At 43.2% G+C, this 14,988-nt stretch overlaps 1 protein-coding gene across 1 annotated transcript in view; it reads left to right on the top strand.

The window, feature by feature from the left end:
* The window catches only part of LOC148026128 (chromatin modification-like protein), a 56,086-nt gene that overhangs the window by 13,275 nt on the left and 27,823 nt on the right, over window positions 1–14,988 (top strand). Inside the window, exon 3 of the mRNA XM_087693398.1 lies at window positions 1,035–1,095. Coding sequence (XP_087549524.1) covers window positions 1,035–1,095 — 61 coding nt within the window. The remainder of the gene's footprint in view (window positions 1–1,034; window positions 1,096–14,988) is intronic.

Below are 14,988 nucleotides of genomic sequence, written 5' to 3'. Positions count from 1 at the left end.
TATTCACTATAAGATGAAGAGCACAACATAATGAACATTGTCTTGGGAGCTATTCCCTCCTTAGTTTGTTTTCAGGGGTTTGTGGGGGTGGGGGGGGGGGGGGGGGGGGGATGAAGTTTCCCCAAAATTAGAAACCCTTCTAGGTCACATGGGGGGTTCCTATTTTTAACCCAAAACCACCCTTTTTTTCTAGAAACACTCCCTGTTAGGTGTTCTCAACAAAAAAGTTCACCCGTATTTGGATTTTGGCAGGAGGTCTTTTCAAATGTTTCCCCAAAATAGTTACGCCCTCTCCCTATCTATGGATGCCCTGAAATACTTGGCCCTAGCCCCTCTCTCCCTATTTTTGGATGGTTGTGGGTCGAGAAGGAAGCATCCATGTTTCTTTTTGTTTTAAATTTTAAAGTGGAAAATGGGTTTTTGAAAACTTTCATGTGACCCAATAGTAGATTTGAAAACCGCTTTCTAACCTAGAAACCACTTCCAAAACCCTTGCGGGAACAACTACTTGGTGTCAGTTCCTTGTTTCGTTGCACCGAACTTTACCATCTCCTTGTCCATTGTCCAACGTATTCTGTGATGGGGCCCACTGTAGGCCACGTGCGCGTGCACGGGAAGAGACGAGGTGTTAGACTGTAGTGGCGCAAGAATTCTATCCTTAAGGTGTTACCTGGACCTCATAAAGGCCGTTCCTATGCATGCGGAGATCCATGCTTCTAATGACCTCATAAAGGCCCCCGTTCCCATGCGCGCAGCAATGTACACAAACGGCGAGAGGTAAGGAGGGGAGTTTATGGCAGAGAGCGGGCCCGCACAGCCCAGCGTGTCCGAGCAAGATGGCACGCCCTCCCTCTCCATCCACACACACGCCCCTGCGCCTCTCTCCTCCGCTTCTTCTCTTCCCAAGGTTTCATCAGACCTCTGAATGAAGTTAGCTTACTAAAGACACGTCTGCTTCAATTCAGATTCTCTGTTTTGCTGTTCTCTTTTCCATCCAGATAATTGCATGCGTTTGTTGGCAGGGCCTTCAACAGGTGGAGCTGGAGCTTAGACTGCTAGAGGCTCTCGAGCACTACCATCCTGCCAAACTCCAAGGTCCAGCTCTTATCGTTGCCCTTTGTTTGTTGATGCATTTCGTTCATTTCCAAAATCTTTTTTGTAAAGGAAGTGTAAATTTGCTGCTTCATTCATTCAATTGGATATCAAATCAAACACTTGTCATCAGGGGAGGAAGAAAATGGTGTTACAGTCACTTCGGTGGTTCAATCCAAACCTTAGGATATTGGTGTCAGTCATTCCACATATTACAAATGTCCAATTTGTTTCAATCAGAATCATTGTAGGGGAAGTGCAAACAACCACCATATATCACAGCCTTTTGCAGAAGTATATTTGTGTTGATATATGTTGAATCTGTTGCAATCTACCCCTATATATGCCGGATGATACAAGCCTTCAAGTGCTGAATCAGCTCTACAAATATATACAATGATATGGGGGTGATTATTTGGACCAAACTATTGAACATAGATATGCATCATCACAATAAACAGGCAATAAGCTTCTTCAATTTTGTGGTAAACGTTAAATAGTTGAAGAGCAAGCATATCTCTTTGTGAATTACCCTCTTTTCATGAGGAAGCATGAGAAAGGTATAGTGGTGAGTAAGTTTGAAAAGGGGATGGATGAAATTTCTTTTGCATTGGTAGTTTTGCTTCCCAAGGGAGGGATTCCTAATGAGTAGTCCTAGAAGGAGATGGAAGCAACTTCTTTTGGCCTTGGTGGTTGTGCTTCGGAAGGGGGAGCTTTGTAATGTGTCTACTTCAGTACAAATGATTAACTTGCCAAAAAGAACCTATAGAACAATTTATCATCCTACCATTGGATTTAGAATGGCAAATTTTGAGGCTTGAGCATCCAAGACGAGAGACTCAGCAAAGTCATAGTGAAGCCAAGAGCTTTAGCAATGAAAGGAAGAGCATGCATATCACAAAGCCAAGCTAGGGAGGAAGTCAAATGTTGGTAGCAAAAGCTCAAGGGAACCGAGGATAGGTAGGTCTGACTCAAACTAAGACTCACAAGCAAGAGATAACCACACAAGACACATACGACTGCTAACATCCCCTCTCAGATATTGGATGTGATAGAAGGCCAAAGGAGATGTGGATCCAAGGGTGGTAGAAAGAGTGCTAATGCTGATGTAGTCCGTCGATGAAGAAAGCTAGCCAAGGAGCAAGATCCCCTCTCTATATAAACATAAGATTAAATGGAGAGGCCTCAAATAGATCACTTTAGAAAACTCCAATCGGGAATGGGTGAGCCAAGCTTGAACCTAACTATGAGACGATAGTGAGGAACTATTGAAGGCGCCATAAGCTGCATAGAAACAACAGGGAGCAAGGGCTAAGCTGCAGGAAATGGTGGCTCTTAGGGATGAAGAAAAGGGCTAGTTCCATAAAAGAAAGGTCAAAGTAAACTGGGAACCTTGAAGCAACTCCTCACGATCTTGGGAAACCCCCTTTATGTTTGGGAACCTTGAAGCAACTCCTCACGATCTTGGGAAACCCCCTTCTCAAACATAAAGGGCCAGGAAATCCATAGCCACATTACCAATATCGTCCCGTTGTGTGAAAGAAATGAGAGGTATGAGGGAAGAACCACTAGAGAAGATGGTGGAGATGGGATGGCGATTCATTGTCAAGGTTGCGGTTATTAGAGATAATGACAAGGAAATAGACACTAGAGGAGTCCATTTATTTGAAGAAAAGTGGAAAGAGGCCAGATGAGTGTTTTAGTGGATTTGACCATTCTACGAAATGGCAATATACTTGTCAATTTTTATGCCTTCCTCATATTCTTTAGAACAGTGTGTAATAGCCCACTTGTTTTGGCATTGTTTTTTCATGCTTTAAAGTTTTTTCTAAACCTACTTCTACAAACGTTTTGAAAATGGGCAACATCAGTATGTGGGCATGCCTATGATTACTGAAGGTGGCTTGCAAGCTTAGACATGTTGTGAAGCATCTTATATTGGGCGTTCCACTATTAAGGATGGGATATTTTTTGCTAGCATAGTAGAGGCTCTAGGTGTTTTAATGAGGTTATTTTGATCCACTTCTTTTGGCTTAGAAAATGTGTGGGATAAATGGTGCACGATTAGGAATGGATGCGGCTGTAGAAAGATGCCTCAGAGGACCCTACACAAAGGGAGGGGAATGGAGCATAGATAGCCCCCTCTCTGACCAACTTGTCACAAAAGTGGCTCATATAGAAGAATCCTCAACAATGACAGCCGTCTCAGTGAAGACAACGCGGGTCTTGAGTCTAGGTAGTGAAGAAATGCTCTGAATGCAGAAAACACAAAACCAATTGTATGACAAAGTACAGACTAATAAACACAGAACACAGTTAGGGTTAGGGTAACTCGGAGACAATAAACACAATGAATAATGAAGCGAATGAATATTGAATATACAACGCTTATGCAACAAACACACTATGCAGTGAATATTGAACCTCGAACTCTCGTATTTTTGGGATCAAGGCAAAGGTTATGAGCTGGAGAGTGTGTCGTACTGTGAATAGGTCTCAAGATGCAACAAGGAAGCCTCCATGTGTTGAATACTAGTAAACGCAGCCAGGGAAGGTTGGATTTGATATGAACGGCAGTGTAGGAGGGAAAAAGACTAAAAATATAGGTACATGAGGAGAGAGAGAACTGGCAACTGTGCAGAATAGTTAAACACAAGTTGATTGTGTTGGGCGACGGGTGGAAACTAATGGCGACAGTGTAGATGTTGATGGCAACAGTTGGAGGAGAGAGGCGTGAAGATATGCTAGGTTTTGGAAACACAACATGTATGACCAAGACTGAAACACAAAGACTCAGATAGTGACAAGCAAAACTCGAACTCGAACTAATTTTCGATTTCTTGGATTGATGATGTTATGGATAGATTGTAGTGGGCAGCCATATTCAGCCGTATAGATTTGAAAAGCAGATATCACGAGACACACATTAGACCGGATGTGCCTAAGACAGTTTTTAGAACATCTTTTGGGCTGTGTGAGTTTCTTGTCATGCCTTTTGGACTTACAAATGCTCATGTCACTTTTAATCAAATGATGGATCACATCTTCAGGCCACATAGGGGATTTGTGAGCACTTTCTTTGATGACATGATTGTCTATTCAAAGAATGAGGCAGAGCATAAAGAGCACGTCGATATAATGTTCAATGAGTTGCGTATGCATAGGTTGGTTATTAATGATAAGAAAAGTGAATTCTTTTTGTATGAAATTCACTTTTTGGGGCATACTATATTGGTTGATGGTATTCGTATGGACCCTACAAAGGTTGAGGCGATACACTCATGGCCACCTTTGAAGAATGTACATGAGATCTATAGCTTCTTGGGTTTATGCTCTTACTATAGGAAGTATATGTGAAAGTGTGCAACGGAAGAAGGAACACGAACACAAAGGAAGAGGAATAGAGAGAAGTGGTAAGAAAAGAAAAAAATCTGCTCTAAATAAGGAAAGAATGTTGAATACAGGAGGAGGATTGATCAGTCCCTGCGCGCAGTCCACAGCGTCAGTGAAGGCACCAAATCAAGATGATGTTGACGATAGCATTGGAGATGGAGGAAGATGATGGAATTAAAGTGTGCACTTGTCAAGGAAGGAGGAAGATGAATGAATGGTGTGCCAATTGAGTGGGGAGGCTATAAATAGCCAAATACTCCCAAATCTGGCTGACGCGAAACTTGGTATGAAAATATGACCGTCAGCATTCAATATGTTCAAATGTCAGAAAATCTTAGAAAAAATCGTGGAAAAGGTGGACAATGTCTGGTAAGTGAGGTAGACTACTAAATGCAGAAATTGCCTAGGAAATGCACACAAAATCCTTACGGGAGGAGAAAATGTACTGAAAGGCAATAAATTGAGTGCTCTAGAAAGAGCTACCTCCTCCGTCAAAACAAGTAATAGATAGATTAGAGCTCGTAAAGTCCTCATTTGACTTAGACTGAGGCTCATAGGTAGGAGATGACAAGGCATGACATTCATGGCCACTAATAGTATATACGCGGGTTTGCTGAAATTGCATCTCCATTGCATGCTTTGTAGAAGAAAAATGTGCATTTTTGATGGATAACAATGGAAATTTCAGTACTTGAGAATTTAAAAGAAAAGATGACTTTAGGTCGCGTGCTTGTGTTGCACTTGATCTAAGAAAGTCATTTGTGATTTTAGTGTGATGCATGTCGAAACAACATTAGGGTTGTTTTAATGTAGGATGGTCGAGCTGTGACTTATGAGAGCCGTTCTCTCCACGATGCAGAGAGGAATTTGCAGGACTATGAGAAAGAGCTCTTGGTTGTAATTCATGCACTATCTATGTGGAGATATTATTTGTTAGGGGTTGATTTTACAATGCAGACAAACCATCAGGCTTTAAGATACTTTGTGACGCAAACAAAAGTTGTCAAGGAAGCATATGAATGGGTAGATTTTCTCTCTATGTTTCATTTTGAGATTATACATATTGATGGTAAAAAGAATGTTGTGGCTGATGCAGTGTCACAGAAGCCACATATTTTAGTTGTCAACACAGTTTATCATAGTGAGGTGGATGCCATGAAATAGCAATATGCTGCTGATTCGGACTTTGTTAATGTTTATGATTAGCTTTGCAACGGTCAGTGGCATAAGCACTTTGTGCTTAAAGATGGATTTTTGATGATGCATGAATATGACTGTGTGTTATAAAGGAGTTGAGGCCTAGAGTGATCATTGAAAGTCGTGTTTCTGTGTATGTAGAACATAGAGGTATTGATGCCATAATCAAAGTAGTGGAGCATTTCTTTTATTGGCTAGCTTTGAGGTACAATATAGAGCAGTTTGTTAGGACATGTATCATGTGTTAGAAAATTAAGTATGATAGGCAAAAGATGTTGGGTTTATTGTAGTTCTTGTCTATTTCGGACAAGCCTTGGTAGAGCATTGCAATGGATTTTATTTTTGAGCTTGCTAGGATACCTACTGGAAATGATGGGATATGGACTATTATTTGCAGGTTTAGCAAACAAGCCCATTTCATTTTGGTAAGAAAAAAAATAAAGGCTAATAATATGGCACATTTGTTCTTGTAGCACATCTTTAAGTATCATGGTATACCGGAGTTGATCGTTAATGATTGAGATCCTTGGATGACTAGTTTATTTTGGAAGGGGTTGTTTGAGAATATGGGTATCAGGCTGAAATTCTCATCATCCTTCTATTCGTAGATAGATGGTTAGTCCAAAGAGGCTAATTCCAGAGTGTTGGATCTTTTGAGGTGCTATGTTTCAGACCCTAAGACACAGGTGGAGTAGTATTTGGCATTGGTTGAGTTCACATACAACAACACGGTGTATAGCTCCACTGACAAAGCTCCATTTGAGGTAGTTGAGGGTGGCAAGAAGGTACCACCTATCTTGCACAATAAGGATAAGATCTTTGAGACTGATTGTTACATGGAAAACCTGGATGTAGCCTATGCAAAGATTAAGTATGAACTTTAGAGATCACAAGAAAAGCAAAAGAAGACAGTTGATCGCCATAGACGTCCTTTGTAGTTTCTAGAGGGCGATTATGTATTGCTGTGTTTTGAAAAGGCAAGGCTAAAAAAGATGAAAGGGAGAGAGAGATTGTATCTAAAGTTGAGTATGAGATATTATGGACCCTTTCAAGCGTTGGAAAAGATCAACAATGTGGCATATCACTTAAAATTACCTCCATAGTGGAAGATACACAATGTGTTTCATGTCAGTTTGTTGAGGCCTTTTCGTGGTGATGTGCCAAAGGATGTATCTGCTGAAATTCAGCTTGAGATTGAAAATATATACACTATATGGGAATATGTGTCTTGGTATGGTTGATAGTTTGCAAATTCCCATGTATAGTCACATTGCAATGGTCCAAAGTATGCAAACATGAATGTTTTCCTTATGCATTTGGTGCTCCTAGCATGTCAGGTACACATGAGGGGCTAGTCAACTGGATGCAATGTTGCATATTAGTTGAGTTGAAATTGCAACAATGTGAAAGTATAAAGCGTTGCAATGCTTAAGGGGAAGAAAGGCTTACAACCTACTTGAGGTTTCGAGGCAAGTAGAGTTAGAGGTAAAGTTTCCTTATGCTTCTTGGTGAAGCTTCAACATTGTGTCACCGATAGATGCAAAGTGGATGGAAGAGGATACCTTGGCAGACCATCCTTAGTTGTTGCAACTTTACCTAGATGTCTTTCAATTAGAGCCGACTTTAGTTCGGGCTTAGTCAAGTTCACTAGAGTAGGGATCCGGAGTATTGTCGAATACTCAAGGGGGAGGTAGCACTTCCACTTTGCCAATTGTGGATAGCTCTCGTATGTAGTGGATCTCGGATGTATTCAGCATGCATCCAAGGTACTCCGTTGATATTATGTCTACCATGAGATCACTATTGAATGTACTAGTCATTGTGAGATATATGTAAATGAGTATGTGAAACCAGCCTTCCTTCCGTGGATGGGTGGTAAATCCCTGATTACAACTTAATTACCACAGCAAATAATTAGTGCAAATCTGAAAATACAAATTTACCTACTGATCTTGGACAATGCACACATGATTGGTCCCAAAATTGGCGCCTCTTTCGGTATTTCTTTAGCTTTATTGAAGAAGAAGTTGATTTACAATGTAATTCTCCCAATCCCTTTAGGTATTCCAACTCCCCTTGCTGTGATGAATCACCAGCAAGTCTTTAATTTGATTTGCCTCTTGATTCGGGCAATCAATTGGCCTTCACCGGCTTTGATGGAGATTGAAAAATGCCCCAAATTCAATTATTTGCTGGTTTCTTCACTTGAATAGGCTAAAATAGCTTCAGCCCTGTTGAATCCAAGTCCTGGAGCTTTCAATTTCTGGCACGCTTCCCAAGGCTGCTGTTAAACCCTAATTTTTGTTGCAGATTAGGGTTTACAGTAGAGAAATCTGAAATTTCTCAGCCTTCAAGGGTCCAAATGCTGAGATCTTTGGAGCAAAGCTTTGAAATGGCCGGGAGATGAGAGGGAAAGCTGTAGAGAGAGAAAATTCAGAGTTTTGTTGCGAAGAATGACTGAAAATCAGTCATGCAGCTGCTCCCTTACCACAACAGCTTGTAGATGCAAATAACTGAAGAAAATCAGTCATTTATTGCTGCTATTCTATCTCAACAGCCTGTAGATGCTGTCTGGTACTGTTGATTGGTCTTCTTCTGCCCTTGGCAGCCTCAGAAGGTCCTCCAATGGCTGCAAATCAGACTAGCAGCCTCTTCTTTCTCTCTCTTATACGCTGAATTTATAAAAATGCCTCTCTCCAACCTATAAAGACGTTTTTCAGACTTGCATGGGCATTTTTGACAAGTGGCAGCCTTCCCAAATGGTTTTTCTAGCATTTTTCATAATTATATATTAATTTTCAGCCTTTAAATACTAAAAATTAATTTAATAATTATTTCAGTGCCTTGAAAAATAATTTGACTGGCCAATAATTAAATTGGCTAGGCAACTTCTATTCTCGAGTGTCTCTGTGCCATCTTTGACCATCAGATTGGCGTTAGGTACCATTAAACGCCACTTCTCTAGTGTCACCTAACACTTATGGCCAAATGAATGACCTAGGCCAACAACTGACACATATACCACCAAGTATCTGTGTGGCAAAACTTGTAGCAACTTTTGCCTTTGACATCTCATGATTTCTTTGGGTCCTGGGCTCGTAAATTTACTTTAACCCTAGTTGCACCTCACATGTGCCATACTGACTTAATCATGTGATTAAAAATTAATCTATATGTTAAGTGAGATTTCAAAAACACATGTCCTCATGACAGCTCTCCCCCTTGAAATCCTTGCAATCGTCCTCGATTGCACTTCCAAATGCATCAAAAGCAAAGTACTACACTAGAATTTCCATAGGGCATCATAGTCAACACAACGTTGCGCATTGCTGTTCAACCATTCCTATGCCCAACATATGTTGTAAATTACCAGCCAACATAACATAGCATAAGACTCACAAAGAATCTCAAAAACATTACCAGATTATCATGTGACATGTTCATTTCTCATGAGCTCAACTCATCTAGCAAAACCAAACATGTTGAATACATCCGAGATCCACTACATATGAGAGCTGTCCATAACCGGAGGAGGGGAAGTGCTACCTCCCTCTTGAGCATGAGGCAATACTCCGGACCCTTGCTCTGCTGAACTTGACGGAGCCCGAACTAAAGTTTGCTCTAACTGAAAGGCATCTAGGTAAAGCTGCAACAACTAAGGATGGTCTGTCAAGTCATCCTCTTCCATCCACTTGGCATTCATTGGTGAATAATTCTGAAATTTCACCAAGTATCTCTCGGAAACTTTACCTTTGACCTTTCTTTCCTTATGTGTTAAAATCTGCTCAGGTACCAAAATCTCATCTAGCTCCTCAACCTCAGGTTGAATTTCAGCAAACATATCCTCTGGCATATCACCATGAAAAGGCCTCAACAAATTGACACGAAAGGCATTGTGTATCTGCCAAGGTGGAGGTAATTTCAGTCGATATGCCACATCGTTAATCTTCTCCAACACATGGAAAGGCCCATAGTATCTCATACTCAACTTCGGATACAATCTTTATTTTTCTTTCATCTTTTTCAGCCTTGCCTTTTCAAAACGCAGCAATACATAATCACCCTTTGCAAATTGCAAAGCACGTCTGTGGCGATCAACTGCCCTCTTTTGCTTTTCTTGCGATCTCTGAAGTGCATATTTTATCTTTGCATAGACTACATCCAAGTTTTCCACATAACGATTAGCCTCAAAGATCTTATCCTTAGTTTGCAGAATAGGTGGTACATTCTTGCCACCCTCATCCACTTCAAATGGAGCTTTGCTTGTAGAACTATGCACTATGTTATTGTAAGCAAACTCAACCAAGGGCAAATATTATTTCCACTGTGTCTTGTGGTCTAAAACATAGCACCTCAAAAGATCTAACACTGTGGAACTTGCTTCCTCAGACTGACAATCTGTCTGCGGATGGAAGGATGATAAGAATTTCATGTTAGCCAGTGCCATTTCTTGGACAGTCGGCCAGCGTACGGTAGCAGGCAAGATGCCACGTCAACAGGGCTGTGCAGTCAGCCAGTCGGTTGCATTAAATGCAGCCGACCTGGTGCTGGGAATTCCTATTTTTTCGGTTATTTATAGTCAGCTTTGTGGACACTCCAGCATTCATCTTTTCAGATTTTGATCTTGAGATTTGTTGGCTGAGACAGACTGTGCTCAGGGTGATGGAGATCGAGGTCATCAAGTCGGAGACATACGTAGATATTTCCTTTGCCCCCCTTGTGTATTTTTGCACTCTTATACAGCATACTACACCGTAGATTTTCTGCATTTACACTGTCTCCTCTCTCTCTCTCTCTCTCTCTCTCCTCTCTCTATCTTCAATCTCTCCAGTCTTTGTCCTACACTTCCACATTGCTGCACTTTCACATGGTATCAGAGCGGTGAAGATGGACTGACTGAGGGCTGAACCTATCTGAAGAGGAGATTTCAGCGCGACACAAGGCTGCGTTTCCAGGATTCGAGGGTGAGCGGGAGGGCTGCACATCGGATCAAGGCTGAAGTGAGCGTGGGCATGCAGGAAAGGAGTCTAATTGGTAAATTTGCTGCAGGTTATTGTTGTTCGAAGGGGAGGAAGGCTGCGTTTGAGACCTTCCATTGCAGATTTTACCTTTTCATCGCCTCCGACGGGTAAAGAAGGTTTGGGCAGCGGAGGAATCAGCCCTAAAAGGTTGCGTTTTCACAGTCAGAGGGGGTTGCTTTTGCGTTTGTGCAGGTATTGCAGGTTAACATGTCTACAGAGACTAATTTGGAGTTTCAGGCGATCATGGATAGGAAGGTGCTTGTCCTACCGGCTCTTCCATTGGATCAAAAGCTTGATAGTGACAATTACCACATCTGGCGGGTGATGATGTTGGCCATTTTAAAGTCTTATGATTTGGCGGAATTGGTGATGGAGGAGATTAACAGGCCCTCGGTGAGGGATGAGTCTAAACTCTCTTCCAATGCTCGTGCGGAGTGTTAAGAAGTCTGCTAGAGTGTATGACCACGACAGAAACACAAAGACACAAACACAGAGGGCAAAACTCAAACCCTAAACGCAAAACTCAGAACTCAAACACAAACAGAAGAAGGGAGAGAGAGAACACAACTCTGAAGTGAATGAATGCTGTAAATGAATGTAAGAGTGTATAGTGTGCTCAAGGGCAGAGCAATGTTGGAGAGAGGGCAAAACTCAAACCCTAAACGCAAAACTCAGAACTCAAACACAAACAGAAGAAGGGAGAGAGAGAACACAACTCTGAAGTGAATGAATGCTGTAAATGAATGTAAGAGTGTATAGTGTGCTCAAGGGCAGAGCAATGTTGGAGTGTGACGTCCACCGAAGACGGATCCCAAGTTTGTGACCATCAGTCGGAGTGTAGGAGTGCTGAATAGTGAATGGCAACAGGCTGGTCACCAAAACGCAGCAGTTTGGAGGCTGGAAACTGGTAAACGCAGCAGTGTACCACCGATCAGGGGCTGGAAACTGTGCATAGTCTGTTGTAAACAGCAAGCTGAAACAGTGTCTGAGAGTGTCAGGGCCTGCAATGCTGAAAACACAGGCTGACTGACCCTGGAGATGATGGACAGCAGGTTGAACAGCAGTTTGGGACAGTTTGGAGCAGTTGCCAGCAGCTGAGAGCTGTCGCCTACAGCAATGGAGAGGCTGAAGATGATGTGGCCGTAGTCGATGATGGCTGGACAGTAGATGGAGGCGGACTGTAGGTTGGAAACTGGGCGCCAACAGCAGCAGAGGGTGTGTGGACTGGTGTAACCTGCAAAACAAGGATGATTGCTGAATGGGGGCAGCTTGTCTATTTATAGATGTGGAAGGGTGCCCCAAAAATTAGGGTTTCCACAAAACTTTCTTGAACCGCTCCCCGTTTTAGGGTTTTACTTTAAAAGAGCATTTTTAGTGTATTTTGGGGCTGTTTAAGAGGCTAATCAGCAAGTAATGCATATTTTTGCTCAAACACCTCTCTCAGCCCAAAATTGAGCCGAAAGGTTAGGCCAGCCATTGTGATGTTGATGTATCCCAAGGTGTCCCACCCCAAAGCATCCAAGGCATCGGACAAAGGGTACACGACGACTGCCCACTGGCCTATCAAGACTACAGAGGCGATGGTTATCTTACTAAGGGAATCCAAGTAGTCACCCTAGAGAGGACAGGGCATCAGATAAAGGGTGCACGTCGGTTGCCCAGTGGCCTACCAAGCCCTACAAAGGCGGATGGAACTACATGGAACTTTTGTGTGTTGTTTTTTTTTTCCCCTTTTTGAATAACTGTGGTAAATTTTATGGGATGCGGCCGATTGAGGAATAGTGACCCAGAAGGCGGGAGTAGGGACGATACACCCAACACATCACAAAATAGTACAAGCTAACCCATCTACTTGGGGTGTCGATGACGAGGAAAAGTAGGTGATGAGGTATCCATGTGATGAAGAAGGATAGTGGTGTGGTAATAACAACCGCCGGTGGAAACAGCTTAGGATCCGCTCAAGTGGTGCTTTGCACAATGAGATGCAAAGTATGCTACATGCTGAAGAATGCTCATGTAGCAGGTGCCACTTGGATAGTGTCCCTCATGGAGAAATTGTTCACTTGCCCAAGCGCCCTAGTACAAAGATGATGAAATCATGCAATGCAAAGGGTAAGGTACAACAGGGGGAGAAGCCGATGTCGAAGACAAAGTGCTGAAGCCTGTAGAATACCAAGAAGGGTAAGAACCCCCTCTCAACCTGGATGTAGATGCTGAAGAAGAAAGAGGAGCCTGATGTCGGTCTTCGTGTGGTACCGAGAACCATAAGAAATGAAGAGGAGGAGGAAGTATCCCAGCTGGAAGAGCTAGGTAGAAGTCACCGCCATGATAGCATCAAGAGAGATGCTGCACGATCCACCTCGGGAGGGGAAGCCTCCATGCTGGTAGAAGAGCAAAACTCCAAGGATGATGAAACCATGAAGGAACGGCACACATCCCAAGTCTCCAGCCCAGGTGGGACTAGGCAAACCTGCATGTTAGCCCTACACTGAAAACAAAACCTGCAAAGGAGATCAAAGTCTGCAATCATAGAGGTCAGTAGCAAGATGCTCCAAAAACAAAACAAAACAAAAATGAAAAACTAACTGAAGGAGCAAGTGCAAAGATGCAAATGCGTATGTGTGTGTGAGTAAATGCAACGAAAGACTTAAAATGTAGAGACAAAAATCCTATGGGCCCGACTCTAAGAGTGCGAAAAATGAATGCTAGACTGACCTAGGGTATTTGAAAGGACCTAGAGACATGCTGCGAAAAATGAATGCTAGACTGACCTAGGGTATCTGAAAGGACCTAGAGACATGCTAGTCTAAGAAGGTGGCCACTTTTGCGTACATCCAGTAGCAGGGCTCTGCCAAGGGAACGCCTGACGAGGTGGGGAGGAAGGTGAGATAGATGTATGAAGTGCAACGGGATCGGAACGTGCAGACCAATCAACCAATCCTTCAGGAGTAGAGAAGGATAGCCGCTGAGGGTGTCCGGGTGCCAAATGTCTAGCAGTCGATGTGGGGGCTGGAGGAGCAGATGGGGTAGCAGTGGAAGGCGTAGCTCCACTGGACTGTGAAGTTGCAGCGGTCTGCTAAGGCTTTTTAGGTGGAAGACCTTGGGCCTTGGAGCGACACTCCTCGTCCACATGGCCTGCTCTCTGGCAATGTGTGCAAAACTGGTTTTTCTTAGGGAGTTGCTGCCAGATAGGTCTTGATTCTTTGGTTCCATCGGAGGAAGAGGAGTCACCCTTTGATTGGTTTGCCTTCGCATCTAGCGAGTTCTTGCCACTGGTGGTTTTCTCTCCCGAAGAAGAAGCAACCAACCCCCTCTGCTCTGAATAAGGCTGTGATGAGGATTTCTTGTGGACTTGATCATGCAGCCTTGCATAGCGCAAGAAGTGGCACTTAAACTTGTAGAAGGTTGGCAATTGAGGTTGGGAGATGATGTGTTGAATGAAATTGAAGTATTTTGCGGGCAACTTATTCAAGAAGAATGTAACCTGATCGTCATCTGACTTTGGAGAGCCAGTAGTGGTGAACTCGACAAGTAACCGCCTATAGTTAGCCAGCTTGACTTTCAGATCATTCCCTTCCTTAAGAGAGAACTCTTGAAGCTCAAAGTCGAGATTGATGCGTTGAGTACGATCACGAGCCGCATAGCGGTTGAGAAGGTGACTCCAACGCTCTGACGCGAGCGGGAAGTACTGCAACTGAGAGTGAAACTCAGGAAGTAATCCCTGTATCAGCTCAACATTGGTTGTAGCATTGCGGACTCTCCATTGACGGATGTAGTCAGGGTGAGCTAGTCGAGGGTCCGGCATAGGCTCTAGACCAATGACAAGGTCCCAAAGACCTTGAGACTCAAGCACTTGTTGCATGAAATTCGACCAAGTAGTGAAATTTGACCCGATAAAACGTGTCTTATCCGTGAAGGCATTCTTGGGCGTTGCAACAGGAGTGGTAGTGCTCGAAGATGGATAGTGTGAAAGTGTAGTGGGGGTAGGATGGGGGAGTGGAGTATACTTGGGAATGGGCCTCAGAGTGCCCACCAGGCATGCGGGTAGTGTGCAAGGTGGATCTATAGGTAGGGATGGGTTGACTAGGCATGGGCATGGTAGCCACATGAAGAACCCAAGGAGGTGGGATGGGAACATGGGGAGTAGAAGATGGGAATCCTTGCGTAGGTGTAACCCAAGGAGAGTGTGAAGACGCACCATAAGAGGATGGAAACCCTTGCATATGAGTGGTCATGGGAGATGTGAAGCTGGGGATAGTGAGGGGGATGCCCATCACAGTCGACC

This window comes from Lygodium microphyllum, chromosome 14 (genome assembly GCF_053477565.2).
Source record: "Lygodium microphyllum isolate KBCC chromosome 14, Lygodium_microphyllum_v1.1.10, whole genome shotgun sequence".
Lineage (NCBI taxonomy): Eukaryota > Viridiplantae > Streptophyta > Polypodiopsida > Schizaeales > Lygodiaceae > Lygodium > Lygodium microphyllum.
This window is presented reverse-complemented; position numbering and strand designations above follow the sequence as displayed.